Source organism: Candoia aspera, chromosome 1 (genome assembly GCF_035149785.1).
Source record: "Candoia aspera isolate rCanAsp1 chromosome 1, rCanAsp1.hap2, whole genome shotgun sequence".
NCBI classification, from domain to species: Eukaryota; Metazoa; Chordata; class Lepidosauria; order Squamata; family Boidae; genus Candoia; species Candoia aspera.
The window spans coordinates 124,032,203-124,058,478 of NC_086153.1; the positions used below are offsets into that span (position 1 = coordinate 124,032,203).

General features: G+C 42.4%; 1 protein-coding gene across 1 annotated transcript in view; it reads right to left on the bottom strand.

The window, feature by feature from the left end:
* Positions 1-26,276, bottom strand: part of ADGRB3 (adhesion G protein-coupled receptor B3) — a 503,112-nt gene that overhangs the window by 252,499 nt on the left and 224,337 nt on the right. Inside the window, exons 11-12 of the mRNA XM_063313173.1 lie at positions 24,493-24,561; positions 22,776-22,884 (exon numbers count right to left, since the gene is read on the bottom strand). Of these exons, the coding sequence (XP_063169243.1) occupies positions 22,776-22,884; positions 24,493-24,561 (178 nt within the window). The remainder of the gene's footprint in view (positions 1-22,775; positions 22,885-24,492; positions 24,562-26,276) is intronic.

Genomic DNA, 26,276 nt, shown 5'->3' on the forward strand with positions numbered 1-26,276 from the left:
AGAGTGCCTGAACAAGTCCCTGCAGTTTTCTTGGCAAAGTTTTTCAGAAGTGGCTTGCCATTGCCTCCTTCCTAAGGCTGAGAGAGAGTGACTGGCCCAAGGTCCCCTAATTCACATTCAGAAATTGCCTGGTGAGCTCTTTTCTAAGCTCTAGTGCAGAATAAGATACTCAACTCAATCAACTGACACAATTGCTGTTTGAAAGCTCAGTCTTAGAGACCCATCAACCGGTGACTCTTGCAATCCTTTGTTGGGGGCACAAATATGCATTCAGATATTCTCTTTGTTTAATCTCTCTCCCTCCCTGCTTCCTGCTCCCCACCCCTTGAGCAATTAGGCTTTGCAATACCAGCATATTCATGGGGTGGAGGAAGATCTTACAAAGGGTAAACTTAAACCAGTCATAGAACTTAATTTGTAAACCACACATTTAATTTTAATTATATTGCATTACCTACTGGTGAGAGAATAATGGGGCTGTTTCCTCTGAAGGCATTTTAAAACAAGCATTGAGCTAATGACAGACTCTTCAAAATGAACTTTTAATTGCACAAGGCCAACTTGTCTTCAAATTTCATATGCTAAGGAATTCACAAAGGCAGCAATCCTAAATATACTTTCAAGAAGTATTCTGCATACAGTACTTATGGGATCTTTTAATGCTGTATATGAAATGTATTTTGATTATGGGTGAGTTCAGCTACCCAGACATCAACTGGAAAAGTGATTCTGCCCAGGTACTGCAAGGTTCCCAAATTCTACAGTGGGCTTGCAGAATGTTTCATTTACAGAGGGTTGAAGAAGAGAAAAGGGGATTAGATTTCCAACAGAAAAGAACTGGTTGAAGAGGTAAAAGCAGTGAGTTCTTTGGGAAGAAGTGACCACAGCACCTTGGGGTTCAAGGCATTACAGAAAAGAAATTGCTCTAATTGCTCCAGCATAGTTGTATATACACTCCAGATTTCAGTTTAGCTGAGAAAAGAACAAGACAGGGTGCCACAGACAAAAAATCCTCAGATCATAGAGAAGAGAGGAAGAATGAGAACTTCCCAAAAATAAGATTCCAAAAATAGAATTACATTCTATTCATATTCCCCATTCTACACCCCATTCTATTCATATTCCCTATTCATAGGGAGCTGTTAACTGAAGTAAGAGAAACCTGAAGAAGCTTCTGAGTATAACCATGGAGTTCTTTCTGTGATTGCTGAGAAATGCAGAACAATAGTCACTTGACATCTTGCAAGCTCACCATGGGATTCTCAAGGCTGATGGAAAAATCAGGTTTTACAGGCCTTCCGGAAGGCAGACAGGGATGTGGGCTAACCTCACCTCAAGGGGAATGATGTTCCAGAGGACGTGGGCCTCAGCAGAAAAGGCATGCTGTCTGGGTCCCACCAGATGGAACACCTTGGTAGATGGGCCCCACAGCATATCCCTCCTCCTTGATCTGATGGGACAGGTGGGTGTAATCAGGAAGAGGCGGTCCCTCAAATAACCTGGTCCCATGCCATGTAGGGCTTTAAAGGTCAAAACCAGCACCTTGAATTTCACTCAGAAACAAACCGGCAGCAGAGGTGTAACATGCACCATACTGGGGGCACACATAACTGTCCATGCAGCTGTACTCTATACCAGTTGAAGCTTTTGAATGCTCTTCAAAGGCAGCCCCACATAGAGTACATTTCAGTAATCCTATCTAGAGATGACCAGGGCATGAATGACTGTAAGTAGAATCTTGTGGTCCAGGAAGGGGTGCAACTGGTGCACAACACGAAGCTGTGCAAAGGCCCTTCTAGCCACAACTACCACCTGCTCCTCAAGCAGGAGTTGTGAGTCTAGAAGGAGCCCTAGATTGCATACCAGGTCTGTCTGGGGTAGTGCAACCCCATCCAGATCCAAATATGGTAAAGTCCCAGATCTAGAAGACCCAAAAACCCAAAGCCACTCAGTCTTGCCATGGTTCAGCTGAAGCTTGTTGTTCCCCATCCAGACCCTAACAGCCTTCAGGCACCAGGAAAAGACATCAACAGCATCACTTAGTTTGCCAGGGGCAGAGATATATAATTGGGTATCATTAGCATACTGACGATGCCTCACCCCATGGCGATGAATGATCTTACCCAGCGGCTTCATGTAGATGTTAAATAAGAGTGAAAAGAGTACCAAACCCTGTGGAACCCCATATAACAGAGGTTGAGGGTGGGACCTCTCACTCCTAGTGAACACCGAGAAAGGAAGCAAAACAGCACAATACTGTCCCACCCACTCCCAACCCATGGAGCCTATTCAGAAGGACACCATGGTTGATGGTATCGAAGGCTGCCAAGAGGTCAAGAACAGTGAGGACAGATGCACTAACCCTGTCCCACTCCCACCAGAAATCAATGCCTTCTCCATTCCCATGCCCAGGCCTGAATCCTGATTGAAAGGGGTCCAGATAATCTATTTCATCCAAGGTCTTCTGAAGCTGCTGTGCAACCACCTTCTGCACAACATTCCCTAGAAAAGAGAGATTAGAGACTGGATGAAAATGTCCAGCATGGTGGGATCCAGCGATGGCTGGGAACAAATCAGTGCCTCCTTAAAGGGTGGTGGAACAACCCCCTCTCTCAAAGAAAAGTTAACCACCTCTAGGATCCAACCACACAACACCCTTGGCAGCTTAAATAATCAGGAGGGACATGGATCTAAGGAGTAGGTGGCTGAGCTCACAGTCATAAGGACCCTTTCCACTTCTTCAGCTCAACAGAATCAAACCATTCATAGATAACAGGGCAAGACTGTGCCCCGTTCATCTCTGTCGGAGCTGTATCAAAGCGATTTCAAGCAATTTTGTCCGGCAGATGCTCTGCAAATTCCTCCACCCAGCCTTGTAGGTAAACTCTGAGTTCTCTTTCCCAGAAGAGCTCTAGTCATCTTAAGCAAGGCTGCCAGGTGGCTATTTGCAGATGCAGTAAGGGTAGAGAAGTATTGTCACTTTGCTGCCCTTACTGCCACAAGGTAGGCCTCAATAGCAGCTCTCACCCATGTTTGATTGAGTTCACGCCTCATTGATCATCAGTGGTGCTCTGGATGGCTCTTCTTCCATTTCAACTCCTAAGCTCTTCTGTAAACCATGGACAATGATGGGATCCACAGGAGAGGAGAGGTCACATGGGCACGACCTTATCCAAAGCCTCAGGCACCCTCTCATTCCAAGCGACAGCTAAGGCCTCAGTTAAACCATGCAGCAGATCATCAGGAATAACTCCTAGCTCCCTCTGAAACTGTGCTACCATTAGATGGATGTAGAGCTGGTTGAACAGAAATACCCAGTAAATGTATGTCAATGGCTCTGCATCTTCCTGGGAGGAAAGTGTCAAGTGTCATACCACAAGGCTCTGGATTCAGTGCTGTTCAACATATTTACTTGGATGAGGAGTAAGAAAATATGAGTATCAGATTTTCAGTTCATACAAAATAATAAACAAAGAACAATATCAATATTCAGGACCAACAGGGCAGAAACCAGCAAGATAAATTTCAACAGGGAGAAGAGGAATGGAGGGGACCAAATTGGTCAGGAGTACATGAGGAAATGAACTGGATACTTTGGTTCAGGTTGAACATGAGTCAATAGTGTGGTGCAGCTGCAAAACAAAACAATAAACAAATAAAACCAGCACTCCTGGGCAGTATCAATGGAAGTACTGTGTCAAATTCAAGAAAAGTCACTGTTACTCTCTATTTTGCACTGGTTAGCCACACCTAGAATACTGCATCCAATTCTGGTCATGACATATTAGGAAGGACACTGAAAAACTGAACATGATCAATCAAAATGGTAAGAGGCCTGGAAGGGGCGGCGGGGGGGAACCATATGAGGAATGGTTGGGAATGTTAGGTATGTTTAACTTGGAGAAGAAAAGATTGCAGAAAGAGACAATAACTGTCTTCAAGTCTCTGAAGGTGTGTCATGTAGAAGACAGGGCAGAATGGTTTCTTCTAGAAGAAGACAGAACTAGGAACAATTCTATGCTTTGAATATGTCTCTAAGCCCGATTTCTCAGATATATTTAAATCATAAATGTGATTTATGGATTGGTTGGATCTAGACCAGAGGAAGGCAAACTTAGGTACCTAGGGACTGCACATAACTATTTTTTGGAAACCTGAGGCAGTGGTGGGTGGGGCAATGATGCAAAGGGAATAGAGTATGCTGCAACATTTTATGGTAGAATCATTTATAATCACAAATCATGACAATCCTGTATCAGAGGCAAACATTTATATCTGTCTAGGTTCACTGTACAGCATGTTTCTGAATACCAGTAGGCAAGAAAATCTCATTGGAAATCACTCTGTTTCCTGTATGTTTTTCATAATTTATTCCTATATATCCAAGAAGCTGGATCCTTCTCACCAATCAATATTTAACAAATTGCTGCTTTTAGCTATCTATAGCAAGTACATTTATCTGTCTGTTCTTCTGATTCATAGTCAATTGATTTGCCAGCTAAATGATGCTCAGACAGCCAAGAGCCAAATAAGACATCATTCACATCTCCATTTAATTTTTCCTGAGCTTTAAAACAAAAAACAAAAGGCACTCAGAGAAAATGGAGGAACTGCGGCTTGACCCTTTCCTCGGAAGCTCCTCTTTTCCATCTGTCCACTTTACCAACATCCACTGATTGTCAGGATCAGAAGTCTGAGCAACAGCCAAGGTTTAAGACAGAGCAGTTTCAGTTTCAGTTGACTTCCAAAAGCTGAAAATTTTCTGCAGATTTTCTGTGGATTGTTTTGTGGAGCAAGATTCCCAGCACCTCAGTACTAACTACACAACACTTACTTTGATTAAACAGTAGCAGCATAACAGAATGTTGAGTCTGAATTCTGGATTGCATCTGTTATCATCTTTCTTAGGAGCAAAGTTCACTGAAGACAACAGATCTTACCTCTGAATTTATGACTAAGGAGAGAAAATCTAGACATTAATTTGTAAAATAGGATATAATAATACAGCAATAAAATTTGATCTGAAATAGACTTTCTTGAAGATGTACTAGATTTCTGCCTTTTCTCCAGACATTCTGCTATTCTACAATCTATGTTTAGAATCATAGAATTGGAAGAGGCCATTTAGGCCCTCAAGCCCAACCTGAACAGGCATAGATCTAGGGCATATCAGTTCAATATTTGACTTTGACTAGACCTAAGACAATCTAGATAGGGCTGAAGGACTGGGATCTTGACAATCATATCCAAACCCATAACTATTCCATCTTGCTGGGATTAAGGTTAAGCATATTCCTCCCCATTCAGACTCTGCAGCCTCCAGAACAGCATCTTGATTGCATCTCCTGTTTGGCTTGGAGCCAAGATGTACAACTGAATGTCATCACCAAACTCATGATACGTCACTCTCACCAGATAATGACCTATCCCAGTGTCTTAATGTAGATGTTAAATAGAAGGGGCAAGAGGGGCAAGCCATGTGACACCCAACAATGGAGTTCCTTAGGACACAACCTCTCCTGAAACCACCACCAACTGGAGAATTCCTCTCAAGAAGGAGGGAAACCACTTCAAAACAGTTACTCTCATTCCCAGCCCTTGGAAATTGTCTAGAAGGATACCATTATCAATTGTACTGTAGGTAGGACCACAGATCAAGCAAGACCATAAATGTTGCACCACCACCCCTTTCCTGGGCTTAGCAGAGATCATGTAGAAGAGAGACCAATGAGGTATCAGTTCTGTACCCAGTTGGAAACTTATTTATTTATTTATGTATATTTCAAATTTCTATCACTGCCCATCTCTCCCGAAAAGGGGACTCTGGGTGGTTAACTTAACTGAAAAGAGCCCAGATAACACATTTCATCCAGGGGTCTCTGCAACTGCTTTGCTGAAATCTATCTATCTATCTATCTATCTATCTATCTATCTATCTATCTATCTATCTATCTATCTATCTATCTATCTAAGAGACATTAAAGAGACACAGATTATATTTGAATACCTATAGGTTCCTGCATTCATAGGTATGGGCGGGGAGGTGATAGGTTAGAATGAGATATAATTAAAGTAAGAAGAAAGAAAATAGGTCTCTAGAAGAATCAACATTTCAAATCGAAGGCAAATGTCACAGTGGAATATGGAGAAAATAGAGGTGACTATACATTCACTAAGTTCCAAGTATAAGAACCAGCCTTAAAATATAGCATTTCTACAGATCAAAGAAACCTTCCATCATTGCTTGTCTTATAGGCAGTCAGAAAAACATTATACGGCCTGAATGATTAAGCATCCTTGCTTCTGAATTCTGGTATCTTCTATAACTGAGCTTTATAATAACCATAGCATCAATCATTGTGTCAAGTGGAAAAAACAGTCTTTCTTTAACCAAACTGTTCAGTTGCTAAGGACTAATAACTATATATCAATATTTGAATTTTAATGATAGTAACTTGGCCAAGGATCACTTTAATTTTGAAACATTACTGGCAATACAGTGATAGTTTTCGTTAGTTTCCTTGCTAAAGATTTTTTAGGATTACAGCACTTGCCTATAATTGTATCATCAGGAAATCAAGGAGAAAAAAAATGAATATACTTTTGTCTTCATTTTGCAGTTCTTTGTGGCATGCATATTCATTCTTCCTCAAGCAAGGAGATAGGCAGTTGTTATTCTTTTCCACCCTCATTAAATTGTCAGATTAAGAGAAGCTGGCTGATATGTAACTGTTTGTCACATAGATCAGTTTGTGAGATTTGCTGAACATAGATCGGTTGTGTTCTAAGAAAATCTTTTGGAGTGATTCTAAGAAATGCTATAGGAAATACCAAGCAGAAAAGGAGGATTAGAAGGCCAAATACTCAAACCTAGTCTCAGTTCCTAAATCACACAAATTAAAAGATGAAGGAAAAATACAGAAGCTTTACCTGTAAATAACTAAAACTTTTCCTTATGTATAAACACAGCATGAATAGGCAAAACATTTCAAATTTAAAACATTTCTGGATTCAAAATGGTTTGTTCTGACCTTACTGGAAGTGTTCTGAGGTTGTTCTGAACTATTTTGCATTGAACTAGGAAATTAATTTGGAGATTCTGTTCCTCAACTGGCTTTTTATGCGAGATAAAATTGACTGTTGCCCTTTTTTTCTTCCTAATTTGGAATTGTGAATCCACATAGTATATTTCACTGTCCACATAGAGATATACTATCTCACTGTCTTCAGTTATATTATACAGTTTGAGCATTATAGAATATTTTCTGGGTTGTACACCATCAGAGATAAGATGAAAGGTGACAGGACCTTTTCAGTAGTGCTTCTTTACCCAGATGTTTTAGTTCTTTTGCTTCAATGTGTTTATGCTGGGAGCTGTTTAGTAATCTATATTACGATTCAGCAGTACAGACTTACAAGGTTCAACAAGATATATTCTCCCCCTCTTAAAATATGCTACTAGATTCTACCCCAGTAATTCACATATGCACAACTCTTTGGAGAAAATTTCTTGAGCTCACTCAGCTTGTCTGAGATTCCTATTACTATATTTTCAAAGTATTTTGTGAATCACTTGGTCAGCTTTGGTTAAAGGCTGATTTAAAAAAAAAAAACACCTCTCATGTACAATAAATAATGGCAGGAGATCTTGAACTGTAATATTAATTTATAAAACTGAAACATAATGATTGATTTTGGGTACTCCATCTTAGTATGTATGTGTTATTTTGTTTTGATTTTTTTGTTTTGGCTTTTTCTACCATGCTGTATAGCTCCCAGAGATTCACAACTGAGGCAGTCTACAATGATTGTTAATGAATAAATAAAAATAAATATGTAAAGACAAAAAATAAATATGTAGGGACAATTTTAATTTTTGAGGTAAAATGCTATTAATTATAGTTATAACATTTATGGTTTGTGAGCAATTAATTCTCTGATTCAAAAATCTCCCGCCTTTCAAATCTATTATTTTCTTGGCCTATTTAGACTTACTTTAGAAAATGTAGAAAACAAATATGAAGAGGCATTCTAGAGTTTTCAAAAGCATAATAGTGACAACTCTATGATATAGGTAACTTTTCAAGAAAAAATAAGGCAAAACATTCCCACTGCAACAAGGCAATCTAAATGCAAAAATGCATTTTCTCACCTTTTTCCAGCACATTTTGATTAAAGTAATATAACTCCTGCCAACCTAGCAGTTCGAAAACATGCCAATGTGAGTAGATTAATAGGTACCGCTTCAGTGGGCAGGTAATGGCGCTCCGTTTAGTCATGCCGGCCACATGACCGCGGAAGTGTCTACGGACAAACGCCGGCTCTTCGGCTTTGAAACAGAGATGAGCACCGCCCCCTAGAGTTGGACATGACTGGACTTAATGTCAAGGGAAACCTTTACCTTTACCTAATATAACTTAATGGATATTTCAGCAGTTGGAAGCATATTGCTGACCTTGTCTGAGTTTGGGACCTAAACAGTCATGTCTGGTTATACTTGAATGGGAGATAGTCTGAGAATACCAAAGTTGTAGGATAGACTGAGAAGTTGAAAGACAAGCAAACAAAAACCCTGAAGAAGACAAGGGCAACAAATCACTTCTGTAATGCTGCCAAGCAAACTACATTTACATGTGCATGAAGTTGCTAGGAGTGAAAGGGAGAAAAAGGGAGGGAGGGAGGGAGGTTGATTGATCTAAGGCAGAGCTCCCCAAACTCTTCAGCTCATTGACCCCTTCATGAAGTTTCTGTTCTTTGTTGACCCCCAAACATTCATTATATGAAAATAATTTAATAAATTCTACTTTAACTAATAGTGGTACAAATCATCATCATCATCATCATCATCATCATCATCATCATCATCATCATCATCATCATCATCATCTCCTTGGATAGTCTCGACCCTTGGGAGTCAATACTGACCACTTTGGGGAACCCTGATCTAAGGGAAGACGTTAAACATGAAATTAAGGACAAGAAATTATATATGACTATATTGCTTTTGATACTCTGGCAGGCCCTTGATTATACTAATGGAAAGTACTATAGAACTGTTTTTGATACAAAGCACTTTTTGAATTCAGAAATTTGTTGCTGCAAAAATGGCAAAGGGTAAGGCTTACTTCTTCCAACAATGTATTGCAGTCACCTGCCTTCCTGTCCAACTCCCAGTATGGCTACACTTATCATTTAAGCTGCTCATCTGCTATACTCATGCTGTTTGGTTCTAACCATGATTTTAAAAAATCCTGTCCCAACAGAGACACTTTTGGCAACAGTTTGCAAGGTATTCAGTTCAGATTGCAGGCTGACATATTCTGCCATTGCACACTTCCCTTCTGCTATGCCCTGCCATCTTTCTCTTCCAGGAGAGCAACTGCCAGCCTCTTTCTCATGGGAGGGTCTTCCTGGACATATATACTTTTATACATGTGTGTGTGTGTTTGCATATAAATATGTGTATTTACAAAGTTAAGTTAAATTTATATACCCAAGGTTAAAACATCAGACTGCAGATACATAAAGGCACAAGTAGCTTTCAAAAAATTCCCTTCTTTCCAGTATGCACTCTAGTAAGTTTTTCTTTCTTTTTCTTCCTGTCTTTCTGAAGTGTTCAACAGCATACAACAACACCTTGACTATTTAGCGACCAGATTCAGTCTCCTGGTCCCACCCATATGTGCAGAATCCTTATTTTTCTTTTATGTTTGAAATGGTGGGGATCTGTTATTTTGAGATACAATTCTATGTAGATTTATTTAAGAGAGAGCATGCATAGGCATCTGCAGGAGAGGGCATGGCAAGGTTGGGGAAGCAACAAAAAAGAATGTCAGGATATTGCCATGCAAACTCCGATCCTTACGTACTTGTACACAAGAGTGTAGGTTGTGTCATGTCATCATTTTGTCATCATCATGGTTAAGAAGTCTATGAACACACACACACACACACACACACACACACACATATATATTAAAATGTGTATGATATTTTTATGAAAACCTAAACAGAATAGTGACTATGTAGTTCAAACAGATTATGAAAATAATAGTAATTTTTACCATGGCTTTCACATGCCTGCTTGGAATTGTAAGTAACTGACGTGATATCTCAGTTAGTTTGTGCTAATTATTAATTTGTTTTGTGAGTTCTCAGTCTTTTCCTGCAGGCAATAGTTGTGATTATGCTTGTTAAATATATCAGTGTTTTACTCACAGCTGTTAAACAAACAGCATCTCTTCATTTCTTTCTCTCTCTCTCCTTGTTTATGTCCACAGCAGCAGATTCTCAGCTCTTGTTACTCTGTTAATCAGTCATTTCAGAAATGTCTTTGGCTCAGGATTGATTTTGCTGACATAAAAATTATGAATAGTGTTAGATGTCAGTGCCAATGCCAATTTTGCTCTTGACTGTTAGACATAAGAGCAGCAGCCTCCAGCTCTTTCAACACAATTGAAGCATGTTGTATGATTGCTAGATGCAGTATGTTTATTAGCTCTTCTCTTCTCTTCTCTTCTCTTCTCTTCTCTTCTCTTCTCTTCTCTTCTCTTCTCTTCTCTTCTCTTCTCTTCTCTTCTCTTCTCTTCCCTTCCCTTCCCTTCCCTTCCCTTCCCTTCCCTTCCCTTCTCTTCTCTTTCAGATTCTCTGCTAACACTTATTGATTCTTCATCGGAGTATCTTTTTCAAGTCCTTCATTGTTACTCTTCCAAGTGCTATTATTAGCACTGTTCCAAGTGCTATTAACCTGAGGAATCTGTTTAAGGCTATTCAAGAACTTATTTAGTAACTTTCACATGTGCAGAACTGCCACAGCACACCAGGAGATGCTATATCACCAAAGCCTTCTTCACTTACTTAATTATTGCAATTTCTGTCTTTTTTATTGCATGAATTGAGACCAAGCCATCTTAGAATAAATAGAGCACCCACTAATGGTTATCCTTCAAAACACCCCCAAATCCATAAAGCCAGTAAAAAGTATCAAGCATCAGTTCTTCTCTTGCTATGCCTGTGAAAACAATGTTCCTGTAATTTTGTGATTTTTCTGGAATTGGCACTCCTATATAATCTTTAAAGAAGATTCTTTCTGGTGGGAGATTTAAAAAAAAATAGATTACAAATGACCAACAGGGAATACTATATATGGCTAAGAAGATCAGCAAGTCTACATTAAAGCGAACAGTCTTTTTGAGGGGGTGGAAACAGTATTTCAGTATTTTTGGGGGAGATGGGCGGTGATATAAATTTGAATAATAAATAAATAAATAAAATTTAAAGAAATTGCGGTGATTGCTGTCATAAAATGGCTACAGTAGAGAGGGTTGGTGATGCACAAAATACTTGTCATGGTGAGCATGGCCAGACATAAAATACCACTTTATCAGAAAGTAAACTGGTGATACTTCTCCCTGCTACCCAATCTTAGCCCTCAGGATACTCTCCATCACCGATGGTGATTATGTGCATCAAGTCAGTGTTGACTCTTAGCAACCACTTAGATAGATTTTCATCAGTAGGATCTGTCCCTAATCTGATTCTTCAGGTCTTTAAACACTGCACTTATTGCCATTGTAGTTGAGTCCATCCACCTTGCTGCTGGTCATTCTCTTCTTCCCTTTTCTTCCACCTCTCCCAGCATTATAGATTTCTCAGTAGAGATAAGTCATCACATAATGTATTCAAAATATAATTTGAACCTGGTCATTTGTGCCTCAGGTGAGAACACTGGATTGATTTGTTCGATAATCCATTTGGTTTTTCTTCTTGGTCCAGGAGTCTTCTCCAATACCAAAGTTCCAAAACATCAATACTCTTTTTATCCTGCTTTTTCAAAGATGAACTTTCCATTGCCTGCATGATTCTAATCTTTGTAGGTTTAGACATGTCATGACATCAGAATATCTTTTTCAAGACCTTCACTGTTACTCTTCCAAGTGCTATTATGTGACGTATTTCTTGACTGCTTTACTGTTGATAGTCAATCCCAAAAGGCAGAAGGTATCCACCACTTCAATATCTTCTTTGTCCGTTCTAAGGGTGGTTGTTGTACCTGTTAGTCTTCTTTATATTAATTTGGTCTTGCTTATATTTAATCTTAGCCCCACTTTTTTCCCTGTGCACCTTGATTTTCATTCCTAGTTTGCCAATCATTTCCATTGTCAGCTACCAGAGTAATGTCATTAATATAGCACAGGTATTGATGTTTCTTCCTCCAATTCATCTTCTTCCAATCCAGTTTTCCTCAATATATATTTAGCCTTATCTCACTACTTTGCTGACTTGGAGCCAGTCTGTTTTGCCATGTTCCATCTGGACAATGGCATCCTAACCTAGGTACACATTTCATGTGAGGACAGTGAATTATTTTGGGATTCCCATTTTCCTAAGGACATTCCACAACTTGACATAGTCAATCCAACTGAAGGCTCTTCTATAATCAATGAAGCACATATTGACTTCTTTTTTGTACTCTGTGGCTTTCTCAGTTATGTAGTGTACATCAGCAACAATATCACTTATTCCTTGACCTTTCCTAAAGCTAGCTTGATATTCCATAGCTTCTTGTAGCCTTCTGACTTGGTAACGATCACAGTGCTGATAACCTCATCTTCTAATATTAGAGGGTCTTGTAAGTAGGAAATATGTTCTTAGGTATCTTGGATGTTGACATCTCTACTGTACAGAATTTCAGTATCCTCTTTTCATCTTTGCTTGATCTTTTTTTAATTAGTTGGAACCTCCTTGTGAATTCAGAGCTTTTAGAAGATTTTAGAATTTTTTTTTGTTTTTCTATGTCTGTATCCATTTTCAATTTCCTTACAGATATCATTGTAATACTGCTTTTTATCTCTTCTAACAGCTCTTTGAAATTCTCCTCTAAGTTCTTTTCTGAGATCTTTTTCCTTCTTGGTTTGGGCTTCTCTTCCCCTTTCAGCAATTTCCACTGTTCATTCTTACATCCAGTCTCATTCTTGGCCTTTGGCAGTCTCTTTTCACATGCATCCTTAACAACAAATTTCATAATTTCATTGCATTTCATTTCATTTCATTGCATTGCATTTCACAGTTCCTCTGGTTCCCATTAATAAATTTTGGGATTTCAAAGCAATCCTGATGTTCTCCATGAAAATGGTGGGTATATGCTCAAGATCATATTGTGAAAATTAGTTGGCTTTGTTCTTCCACTTTAGCTTGATTTGGAACTTGCACAAGTAATTTGTGAAAATGCTTCAGAAAGCTCCCCCCCCCCATCCTCATGAAGAAAAAATAGGGATGAAAGGTAGCATATTCAGACTTGCAAGATTCTGTTACAATAGCTATTCCAATAAAAATAGCTTTAGATCTTCATGCTGTCTGTTTCTTAGTCTGATCTACCTGTCAGGGATGACAGGGACTGAGAAGTAGTAGATTGCTAGACCTTAACCTGACAATATCATATCTGGAATAGCACTGATCACATATGTGTTATATGATAAATATAATATAATATAATATTATCACCGAGACCTGGCTGGGCTCGGAAGGGGGTGTAGCCCTCTCCGAGTTGTGCCCGGCTGAGTTTCAAGTGTGGCACCAGCCGAGACACCAGGGCAGGGGAGGCAGGGTGGCAGTTGCCATCAGAGAATCTCTAGTGGCCTTCAGGGGCCCTGCCCTGCAAGTGGCCAGTTGTGAGACCCTGTTTTTCAAGCTGGGATCCCGAGAACAGATGGGGGTGTTGCTGCTGTACCAGCCTCCCTGCTGCATAGCAACCTCCCTACCTGAGCTGCTGGAGGCCGTCTCGGGGTTGGCAGTGGAGTTCCCCAGTCTTATGGTGCTGGGGGATTTCAATTTGCCATCCCTGGGATGTGCCTTGGAAATGGCCCGGGAGTTCATGGCTACCATGGCAGCCATGCGCCTGTCCCAGATTATCCGGGACCTGACTAGAGACAGTGGTCACACCCTGGACTTAGTTTTCTTGTCGGAGCAGTGGCAATGTAATCTGAGGGGAGAGTTAGATCTGTCCCCATTGTCATGGTCAGACCACACCCTGGTGACCCTGAGATTTTATTGTGCCACCCTGCTCCGCAGGGAGGCTGGGCCCATTCGATTGGTCCGCCCCCGGCGACTGAGGGACCCGGTAGGGTTTCAGAGGGAGCTGGTGGTTATTCCCGAGGGCCTGCTGCACGGTCCAGCGGAGGTCCTGGCCAGGGCCTGGAATAGGGCCATGGCTGGAGCCTTGGACAGGATCGCGCCTGTGCATCCTCTCTTGCCTTGCTCGACCTGTCACTCCCCATGATTTACGGAGGAGTTGAGGGTTTTGAAGAGGGTTAAGAGACGTCTGGAGCATCGCTGGAGGAAGATGAAGACTGAATCTGACCGAACACAAGCTAGAGCCGCTATTAAGGCCTACCTTGTGGTGGTAAGAGTGGTGAAACATGAATATTTCTCCGCTCTTATTGCATCCACAGAATGCCATCCAACGGCCTTGTTTAAGATCGCTCAATCTCTTCTGGGTCAGGTAGATCCAGGGACCCACCTACAAGGCCGTTTGGAAGAGTTTTCACAGCATCTGCAGGATAAAATCACTCAGATTCATTCTAAGTTGGACTCAAAGTGTGAAGCGGAGTCTGGGGAGATGCCAGGGGAATGTACTTACCCTGTTATTTGGGAACGGTTTGATCCTGTTGGGCCTGAGGAAGTAGACAGGATTCTCCGGACTGTGAATGCAACCACATGTCAGCTTGACCCATGCCCTTCCTGGCTGATAAAATCAGCCCGGGAAGTGACTTGTGGTTGGGTCCAGGCGGTGGTTAATGCATCCTTGAGGGAGGGGGTGTTTCCAGCTGCCTTTAAGGAGGCACTGGTATACCCCCTCCTCAAGAAGCCATCCTTGGACCCTACTATACTGGGTAATTTTTGCCCTGTCTCCCACCTTCCCTTTTTGGGAAAGGTGGTTGAGAAAGTGGTTGTGTTGCAGCTCCAGAGAATTTTGGAGGAAACGGATTATCTGGACCCCTTTCAGTCAGGTTTCAGGCCAGGATATGGGACAGAAACTGCATTGGTTGCACTTATGGATGATCTCTGGTGGGAGCGGGATGGAGGGAGTGCATCCATCCTGGCTCTCTTGGACCCCTCAGCAGCTTTTGATACCATCAACCATGGTATCCTTCTGGGGCGGCTCAGGGAGTTAGGGATGGGCGGGGTAGTTTTGCACTGGTTCACCTCCTTCCTCCAGGGCCATTCCCAATCTGTGGTGATAGGAGAGGAGAGATCTGGCCCTCAACCCCTCCTTTGTGGGGTGCCGCAGGGTTCGGTACTCTCTCCTCTTGTCATGAGTAAGGATGGCGAGCAGGGGGCTCCCACCCAGACTGTCAAGCGCATGCGTAGCACTGAGGAACTGTTCAGCCATTCAAAGAGACACAGATCGGGACCGCCTTAACCCTTGGGGGTTATATGTCTGGATTTTTCCCACGCTTCTTCAGTTTGTTAGGATTCTTGTTAAGTACTAGTAATAAATATTAGAGACCAGTTCATTGTCTCAGTGTGTTTCCTGGTAGTTAGGACATCAATCCTAACAAACTCCTACTCCCATCGAAAGAGGGAGGAACAAGCAATTAAGCAGATACGTTTAGAAATGTCTTCAGAAAACCAAGAAATGCAGCTCGCCATCCAGCAATTGGCAGCAGCCCTACAACAACACCAGCAACAAGTAGATCTCCAGATCAACACATTACAAGCTGCCATGCTACAGCAGTTACAACAACCAGCTCCGATTAACCCACAACCGGCACCAGCAGCAGCAGCAGCTCCACCAGTAATGTTGAGATCCCAGGGCAGTCTACCAGAGAAATTTGGAGGAGAAGCAGGACAGCTGAGAATCTTTCTCACACAGTGTACTATGTTCTTCGACAGCAGACCCGCAGAGTTTCCCACAGACAGAACCAGAGTCACTTTCATCCTAGGCCTGCTGAAGGGACCAGCTGCCAAATGGGCTATTACCATGGTGGAGAACAACGACCCGATTCTCAACGACTACCAGAACTTTTTGGCAGGGTTCCGAGCACACTTTGACGACCCTATCAGAGAAGCCACGGCCAGCCGGGAAATTCGGAGGGTCAAGCAAGGTAACAAGAGGGTGGGACTCTACATTGCTGATTTCAAGTTCTTAGCAGGAGATCTGGACTGGAATGAGAGTGCATTAAAAGACCAATTCAAACAGGGGCTGGATGAGGAAATGAAGAATGAATTGGTGCGCCAGGGAACACCAGCTACGTTAGAAGCCCTATATCAGCTATCGGTGGTCATAGATGCCAGGCTAGAAGAGCTTAGGCAGATGCAGCCGGGGAGAAGCAAGACCCTCGGAGCGTTTGCAGGATTTCCAGCTCTCTCTGTAGCAGCCTCTCACTCAGCACAAGAGGAGCCAATGCAGATTGGGGCAAGCAGGAGACTGATTTCCGAGACTGAGAGGCAGAGAAGGAGAGAGAGAGCCCTGTGTTTCTACTGCGGAGCCCAGGGGCACATGGTGAGAGCTTGCCCAGCGAGAGGCCAAGCAGCTCCAGTAAGACCCCCAGGGCAGGCAGCTGAAACAAGACCCATCCCCGCCTCTGTTTCCAGTCAGGGAAACTCCGTTGGTCTCCCTCCACTGAGCTCAGCAGGGAGACCGTAAATCAATTAAGGAGGGCTCATTCCGAAGATTCCAGGCAAGCCTTTTACTACTTACCAGTAAAAGTCCATGTCAACCCAGAGCACCAGGTCAAGCTAGAGGCCCTCGTGGATTCTGGAGCTTCAACTAATTTTATTGATGCGCAGACCGTACAAGACTGCAACATCCCGACCAGAGAATTACCATGCCCCATAGAAGTGGAGACCATTGACGGCCAGCCCCTCAAGGCAGGGCCGATTAGAAGGCTCACAGAACCGGAGCAACTGACAGTGGGAGACCACACTGAGTGGATCCAGCTTTATGTTACTGCAGCGCTAAATGTGCCGGTAATCCTAGGCATGCCTTGGCTGAGGATCCACAACCCGTTGATGAACTGGACTACAGGAGCAATCTCCTTCCCAGCTAAGGAATGCCAGCACCACAAGATTCAAGCCGCTCCACACTCTCCAGCAACCAACGCAGTCACAGTAGCAGGGGGAGTCCACTTGCCAGCCAAGTATGCAGATTTTGCAGACGTTTTCAGCGAGCAAGAGGCCACAGCACTACCCCCCCATAGGGACTGTGACTGCACCATTGAGTTGATACCAGGAGCCAAGATTCCAGCAAGGAAACAATATCCCATGTCCCCCAAGGAGTTAGCCACCTTAAAGGATTACTTGGACTCCAATCTCCAAAAGGGGTTCATCCGACCATCTACGTCCCCAGCGTCTGCTCCTACCTTCTTCGTACCAAAGAAGCCTGACCCGTTGGCACCTGCAACCCAGGAGACACCCATGAGAGTGGTCCACGACTTCAGTTTTTTAAATAAACAAACAAAGAGAGAATCCTATCCTCTGCCCTTAATCTCGGATCTGCTAGATCGCTTACAGAAGGCACGCATTTTTACCAGGTTGGATCTCAGGAGTGCGTACAATCTGATCCGGGTGAAAGAGGGGCACGAATACCTGACTGCCTTCGACACCAGGTTTGGAAAATTTGAGTACCTTGTTATGCCCTTTGGCTTGTCTAATGCAGGAGCCATATTTTCCAGATTTATGAATCACGTTTTTGCTGATTTACTAGACAAGTACATGGTCGTTTATCTAGATGACATATTAATTTTCTCTGAGGATGCCACAACTCACATAACCCATGTACGTAATGTTTTGCAAAAACTAAGAGAGAACAGGCTGTTCGCCAAGCTAGAGAACTGTGCCTTTGATTTAACTGAAGTACATTTCCTGGGCTATATAGTATCCACAGAAGGCATATCCATGGATCCTGCTAAGGTCCAGGCAATTCTCTCTTGGCCACCTCCCTGAAATGTTAAAGATATACAAAAATGGTTAGGATTCTGTAATTTTTATCGCCGTTTCATAAAAAATCACAGTGAACGTACCAGACCATTTACATAGCTCTTGAAGAAAGGCTCAAAATTCATATGGGGGGAGAGGGAGCAAGCAGCGTTCCAGGAATTGAAGCAGCTTTTTGCTTCCCAACCGCTCTTAAGGCACCCTGACCCCACGAAGCCATTCATAATGTATTCAGATGCTTCAGATGTTGCCATTGGGGCAGTGTTATTGCAATATACAAACAAGACAGAGAATACATTGCTTCCTTGTGCCTTTTTTTCATGCCTACTCTCACCAGCAGAGAGAAACTATGATGTTTTTAACAGAGAGTTGCTGGCAATTAAAGCAGCATTCCAAGAGTGGAGGCACTGGCTAGAAGGGGCGACCTTTCCTGTGAAAGTTTGCACCGATCACAAGAATTTACAGCTTCTACAAAACACCAGGTCCCTCACCCCACGCCAGATCAGATGGAGCCAGTTTTTCTCCCGTTTCAATTTTGTTATTTCTTATGTGCCCAGGGCGCAAAACTGCTTGGCAGACACCCTGTCTCGATCCTTTCAGGCAAACCCCGCCACTCACCAGGAGGTACAGGCTGCTATATTACAACCTCACAACTTTGATCAGCCGATGAGGGGGAGCCAAACAGAGAATTTAGCAGCAGGCAGACAAGCAGAGGACCTATTTTCAAGAGCCAGAGCTCAGCAGCAACAGGACCCGTATGCCAGGGCCAGGATGGATGACCTCCAGAGGGCCCCGCAAGACACTGCCTCCCCATTCAATGTGGAGGCAGGAATCCTCTGGCATAGTGGGCGATTGTATATTCCCCCTTCATTGAGGGAAGAAGTACTGAGACTGTGTCATGACCACCAAACGGCAGGCCACGGAGGCGTTTTCAAAACTCTCCATAGAGCTCTGAGAGACTATTGGTGGCCTAGGATGGTTGCAGACATTAAGGGCTACGTTGCTTCTTGTCACACCTGCAGACGAGCCAAGCCTCTCCCAGGGAAGCCCACAGGACTCTTGCAACCCCTACCCACCCCCAGTAGGCCTTGGGATACGATCTCCATGTATTTCATCACTGATTTACCCCCGGTCCAGGGCCTGACTTCCATACTGGTGGTGGTGGACCTTTTCACAAAGATGGCACATTTTATTCCTTGCAAGGGCCTCCCATCTGCACCAGCCACAGCGCAGTTGTTCATAGACCACATTTTTAGGTATAGAGGCATGGTGAATCACTTGGTCAGTGACAGAGGCCCACAGTTCACTTCCAGGTTCTGGAGGGCCCTTTTCCAGTCATTAGGGGTCCAGATCCACCTGTCATCAGCGCATCATCCTGCCAGTAATGGGCAGGCCGAAAAAATTAACCAGTAGTTACAGCAGTATCTCAGGTGTTACACCACTTATCGGCAAGACAATTGGCCAGCCCTGCTGCCCATGGCAGAATTTACTTATAACAACTCTGTGCAGTCATCTACCCAGATGTCTCCGTTCCAAGCGCTCTACAGGGTTAACCCTCAGGTGTTGCCCACCTCCTCCCAGCAGGGAACTGTTCCAGCTGCAGCTGATTTTCTTAAAGAGCAACAAGCCGCACAGGAGTTGTTAAAGGAGCAGCTGAACAGGGCAAAGAGTGCTTACAAGAGGGCGGCAGATGCTCACAGGCAGGAGGGGCCAGCGATTGCAGTAGGAGACAAAGTGTGGCTCTCTACCAAGTTTTTGATCTCTACCAGACCCTCCAAGAAATTGGACTCTAAGTTTGTCGGCCCTTTCACTGTGGTGCAGCAGATAAATCCAGTAGCTTATCGTTTACAGCTCCCACCATCCATGAAGGTCCATCCAGTGTTTCACAGAGCCTTGCTAGCCAAAGACCCTCCCCCAAGTAACTTGCGATCGCAACTACCCCCCCCCCCACCTCCAGTAATTGTGGAGGGAGAGGAAGAGTACGAAGTGGAGGAAATTCTGGACTCTAGGAGGAGGGGAAGGGGCATCCAATATTTCATACACTGGAAAGGGTACCCTGAGGAGGAGCGCACGTGGGAGAATGCCAGAGATGTACATGCTCCAGCACTGGTTCATCGATTCCATCAGCTTTTCCCTCACAAACCCAAGCCTCGCATTTTACCCGAGATTCCTCTTTCGCCTGAGCAGGCCGAAGAAGCCCAAGCTGAGGAGTTTGTGAGTGTGTATTTCCCCCCGCCCCTGCCTGAAGCCTCGACTCCAGTTACAGAGGAGGCGGGTGAACCACAGCCCTCAACCTCGGGCTTGCATTTCCCAGGGGGGAGGGGGGCTGACCCTGCTAACTCTCTAGATGTTTTCCAGCAGCAGCCACCTGGCCCGGAGGCGTTATCGGATTGGGAGGGCAGCACTGCTTCGTCCGTGGAGGAGTTGTCCTTTGAAGATTTGCCTTCTTTGCCCAGTTCCCATGGGACTTTACAAGCAGACAGCACATCTTATCAAGACTCTGGAGGGGAGGGGGCTGAAATGGAATGTGAATCTGGAGGGGAGGGTGATGTCATGAGTAAGGATGGCGAGCAGGGGGCTCCCACCCAGACTGTCAAGCGCATGCGTAGCACTGAGGAACTGTTCAGCCATTCAAAGAGACACAGATCGGGACCGCCTTAACCCTTGGGGGTTATATGTCTGGGTTTTTCCCACGCTTCTTCAGTTTGTTAGGATTCTTGTTAAGTACTAGTAATAAATATTAGAGACCAGTTCATTGTCTCAGTGTGTTTCCTGGTAGTTAGGACACCTCTCCTATTTAACATCTACATGAAACTGCTGGGTGAGATCATCCGTCACCATGGGATGAGGTATCATAAATATGCTGATGATACCCAGTTATATATCTCCATCCCGGGTGAAGTAAGTGATGCGGTCTCCACCCTTTCCAGGTGCCTGGGGGCTGTGGGGGCCTGGATGGGGAACAACAGGCTTCAACTGAACCCTGGTAAGACAGAGTGGCTGTGGATTGATGGCTCCTTGGATTCCAAGAAGTTGTCATCTTTGGTTCTGGATGGGGTGGCACTGCCCCATTCAGAGCGTGCAGGACCTGCGGGTCCACCTGGACTCGTGACTCCTGCTCAAAGAGCAGGTGGCAGTCGTGGCCAGGAGGGCCTTTGCACATCTTCGGGTGGTGTGCCAGCTACGCCCATTCCTGGACTGAGATGCCCTCCGAACAGTCACTCATGCCCTTATCATCTCCCATATAGACTAGTGCAATGCGCTCTACTTGGGGCTACCCTTGAAAAGTATTCGGAAGCTTCAGCTGGTCCAGAATGCAGCTGCGTGGACAGTTATTGGGGCTGTAAAGTCAGCCCATGTGACACCACTGTTACACGAGCTGCATTGGGTACCAGTTTGCTTCTGGGTCCAATTCAAGGTGTTGGTTATTACCTTTAAAGCCCTACATGGCATGGGAGCAGGGTACCTGAGGGACCGTCTCGTCCCCATAACATCAACCTGTCCCACCCAGTCAGGCAGGGAGGGCATGCTACGGACCCCATCTGCAAAGAAATTTCATCTAGCGGGGTCCAGGAGGTGAGCCTTCTCTGCAGTGGCGCCCACCCTTTGGAACGTCTTGCCCCCGGAGTTGAGACAGATTTCCTCACTCTCGGACTTCCGGAAGAAACTTAAGAGCTGGTTCTACCGCCTTGCTTGGGAGGGGGAGAAAGATAGCTCCACCTGGGGATGGCTGGTGCCATAGTACCCCTTAGTGATCCATCTCCACTTGGATTTCATGTTTGCTTTTATGTATATTTTAATGTAATTTTTATCTGGCTGTTTTAATGCTATTTATTGTAAACCGCCCAGAGTCCCCCATTGGGGGAGATGGGCGGTGATTTAAATTTAATTAATAAATTAATAAATATAATATAATATAATATAATATAATATAATATAAACATTATTCCAACCCTGAAGTCAAGTTTTGACTCAGCTAAGGCCATCCAAATATATAACAAAAATAACGATGATATAAAAATGGTATTAATATTTGAAAAATAACAGAACATCTCTGAATGCTTACTTCCAGTGCTGAAAAGCATAATTCTCACAGAGGAATGCACACTTTTGAATTCAAATGTTAATCAGGATATGGATGCAAAAGAAATAACTATGCTACATGTTTTAAATTTTACATATTTAAAAAGTCACAGAGCTTCTATCTAATACTTGAATTTAATTTGATATGGCTACATATAAAGTCACCTTTGAATCAAACTCAATTTCTGGCAACTCATGTAGAAATAACCATGCAGTTGCCCTCATGTGACATGGAAGTGACTTGCCATAGCCCTTAGCTCTCTGAATTATAACAGATTATTACTTTGCAGATAAACTACTGTTTATGAAGTCCATTTGATTTACTCACACAGGTCTGTATTGAAGTGCCTCATATTTCAGAGGGAGAAATGATATAGCCCTTTTTGTGTAATGTTACATATAACAGAATTGAAACTTGATTAGAATAGCTGCAAAAGTAATTTCAGAATAGGGCTCTTTGCTCCTGTGATTTCTGCAAGTGTGCCTTTGTTCTCACTTTTCTCACCTACTTTTGAATCATTGCAGGATAAAACTTCAGATTAGAAATTTTATTTTACTTCACAACCACACTTAAGCTTGAAGATGTATATCAAAAGGGAACATATTATATGTGCTTTGATGACCAATACAAAAAAATAGAATTGGAACAGAGGATGGATCTCAATCTAATTTATCACATAAATAATATTTATATGATATGATTTTTTAAGAAAGCTTAAAATATGTATGTGGTAAAAGACATTCCTATTTCTTACCTACATTTCCAGTCATTAAGTACGAATTCTGAAAGTCCATCATCCCCATTCCAACAATGTGTATAAAATCTTCAATCACCTGCATTAGTTCTATGGAGCCTTGGTAGATCTTTAAGGGGGAAAAAAAAGGGTCTCACACTCAGTAACTGCAGGATCTCAGATGCAATGCAATTTAAACAATAATCAGCAGCAGCAGAACAAAATGAATGAGTCCTAGAACATTTGGGTTGTTTCCAAAGGTGCCTTTTCATCAATAGAACATGATACTCATGGATCCAGATTGTCCTCCCCAGAAACATCTATAATGGACTCCCATATCTGCACTGAAAGGTAGGGGACCTTTTGGAATACACTGAGTGGTTAAATGAAAGCCCACTGGGACAAGAAGTAGGGAATTCCTTGAGTCTACTGCTGAATTTAGCACACCGTTATTTTTGATGCAGTGTATAAATTGCAGTGATTACGAAGCAAGTTACCTTTTAGAAAGAAAGCAGATGGAAAATGTGTTAAACCTATGATAAAAAGAATAGTATTTTGACTTTCCTATCCATGGACAGCAGTTATATGGAGGGGATTAAGTATGGGGTTGGGGAAAAAAGGATGTCACCTGTCTCCACATGCTGAAATCTCAAAAAAAAATAAAAAAATAAAATCCATCCTTGTGGCTGCTATTAATTCTTAAAACTAAAAGATGAAGCAGCAAATAGTTAATTGAGCATTCTTTCTGATTTGGCCTTTACATACTAAGTTTACATATAAAATTCACATATTCATATGTTCAGAGATTTTCCTATTGGAAAAGGTGGAGAAATGTTTTAAATAATTACCTCGTACTATAAAATCTAAGGAAAACTAGGAAATTATTAGATGCATGTCACTGACTCAGTGCTAGCTGCTTCAGAATATATCTTTAAAAACTCAGTGTGATATACCATCCTAAGATACTACTGAAGGATTTCTGAAAGTCCTCCTGAGAAATATATCATCTCATAAGTAATAAAATATGCATATATGGTTTGTAACAGACAATGAACATTTCATCTAATGGCAACTTGTGGAAAAGTGGTTGTTTCTTTCTAGATAACCAATCATATTCTGTTATTGTTTAAGCATTCTGAATTAAATATGTGCAAACATAGTAAGGCTGAGACAAAGAAGGGAACTTCTATCAATTACAGTGTTAATGTCCATATAAGTAAGTGAAAACAGCACTGATGGATCAGACCAAATATCTATTTGATCTACCACCAGTTTTGTACAAGCAAAGCCAGGGCCGCAACTAGGGCGGGGGGCAACCGGGGCATGTGCCCCGGGAGCCACGCTGGTGGGGTGCCAAAATGAGCACGGGGGGGCACCAAAATGAGCACTGGGGGGTTCCAAAATGGGCACAGAATCCATGTTTTCCCCGGGTGACACAGACCCTAGTTGTGGCCCTGAGCAAAGCATGAAGCCTGATTTCTCTCTTGTACTTGTTCTCCAATAAAGCTAAGTTGCCCTTTGTCCTATAACTTCAAGAGAGCTAGCAATTATTGATAGCATTAAAACCTATGCATTTGACCACTCCCAGTGACTGTTGTAAGACTGAGTAAATGCATTGTCACTAAAGGCACAGAAGGCATTGAGGGCTAGGCCAACTCCTACGGTTCTGACTGATGTACCAACAACAATCCTTTCGAGGCAGAAAAGGGGGAATGTCAACAGCACATGAGACATTTACCTGTTGTGCGTCTTCCCATTTGTCTTTGTTTTCTTCATCCAGAAGGTTGCTAACTATTTGAAAGAAGTTCTGAAAATTCAAAGAGACAATTATTTTTTATAAAAATATGGTGCATTAAACAATAAACCATTAATTTAAAATATGATGCAGTTCTAGATAAGCTTTGGTGCTCAAATCTGATCATAAGCCATTTCCCTAAGTCAGGAGTGGTCGAGCAGGAACCCTCCAACCATTACGGACATAGATCTCAGGGTTCTTTGACTCTGGCTATGTAGGGTAGGGCTAAAGAAAGATTAAGTCCAAAATAAGTGAAATGCCCTGATTTCCTGCCCTAAATCAAGGAAAGCCATGGGTTTGTTGCTGAGGTATGCTTTTATGTGATAAATGGTAATGATGTTGACAATACTAGAATATTTGTCATGATAATCAGATGCATCAGTCACTGAGTTTTATTAATGATTGCTACTATTCAGCATAAATTCTGTTGTTGTTGCAATTATTTATTAGTCTGTGTGTGAGCTAGATATTTTAAGAAATCAGATCCATCTGTTATGGCACCTACCCTATAGAATACACCCCCACCCCCCAAGTTCTAAAGGTCCCCAATCTTCCAGGTCTTCAGGAGGTCTGTGATGACCTGGCTTTTCCCCCAGACAATGGGTCAGGATTTTAGTTGAACCCTATATATGTGTAGCTGTGTCGTAGGTTCTTTATGGTGCTTTGGCCATTGTACTATGGTTATTTTTAATTTTGTATTTGTGTTCTGATGTGTGTATGTAGGTATGTATATAGTGTATACTTATATAGTAGACTGTTCTTAGCCACTTAGGATTATATATTTAACAAGGGTGGGCCTATAAATTCTCTAAAGAAATAAACAATCTTTTTTAAAAAGTTGTGAGAGTACAAAGTGCATATTTTACTTATTTTGTTTCAGTATCTCACTTTTCTGTATCTATACTATTTTTTGCTATCAGCTTGAAGAATGTAAAGTGACCTTACGCTTATAATAAAGTTTCATATTAAAAATATGTGTAACATAAAATAATACAATTCTAAAGTTACCAGACACTATATTATGAAACCCAGCATCGTGTATTGCCTACTCTTATTTGTCAGCTTTATGTAACATTTGTGATTGTTGAATAATAGCATCACAAACTTGTGCTCTTTCCTAGTTTGATTAGGAACAAAATCTGTTCTCAGTACTGTTTTAGTAGTCCAGATATTTATAATTTCAAATATCTCCCTGTATTTCTTGTGATTACATAATCATTACTTTTGTCATGAGCACTGATGGTGAGCAAGAGGGGGCCCCTATCCAGGGGGGGAAACGCATGCGTAGTAGAGAGAATTTGAGCTGTCATTCAAAGAGACACAGAACAGACCCGCCTTGATTTTTGGGTTTATCTGTATGGGTTTTCCCACGCTTCTTCCGTTTGTTAGGATTTTCTGTCTACTGTAGCAGTAATAAAACACTAGAGACCTATTCCTCGTCTCAGCGTGGTTCCTGCCTGTCAGGACAACTTTACATAAATTGTATGATGTATACTCTAATATAACCATATTACTAAATTATTATTAAAACTATGTCCAAAATTTTTATGCACCAAAGGGCCTTTGAAGTTAGACTCTTGAAATAGCATCCACCGTTGCTACCATGTCACATAACAAGGTTCTTTTGAAATTGAGAGCTATTTCAGTTAGTGATATGATATAAAAGTCTGCTGTTTTTGAGGAAAAAGTCTTCTAGACAGCTAAGGCTTTGAACTCAACTACAGCAG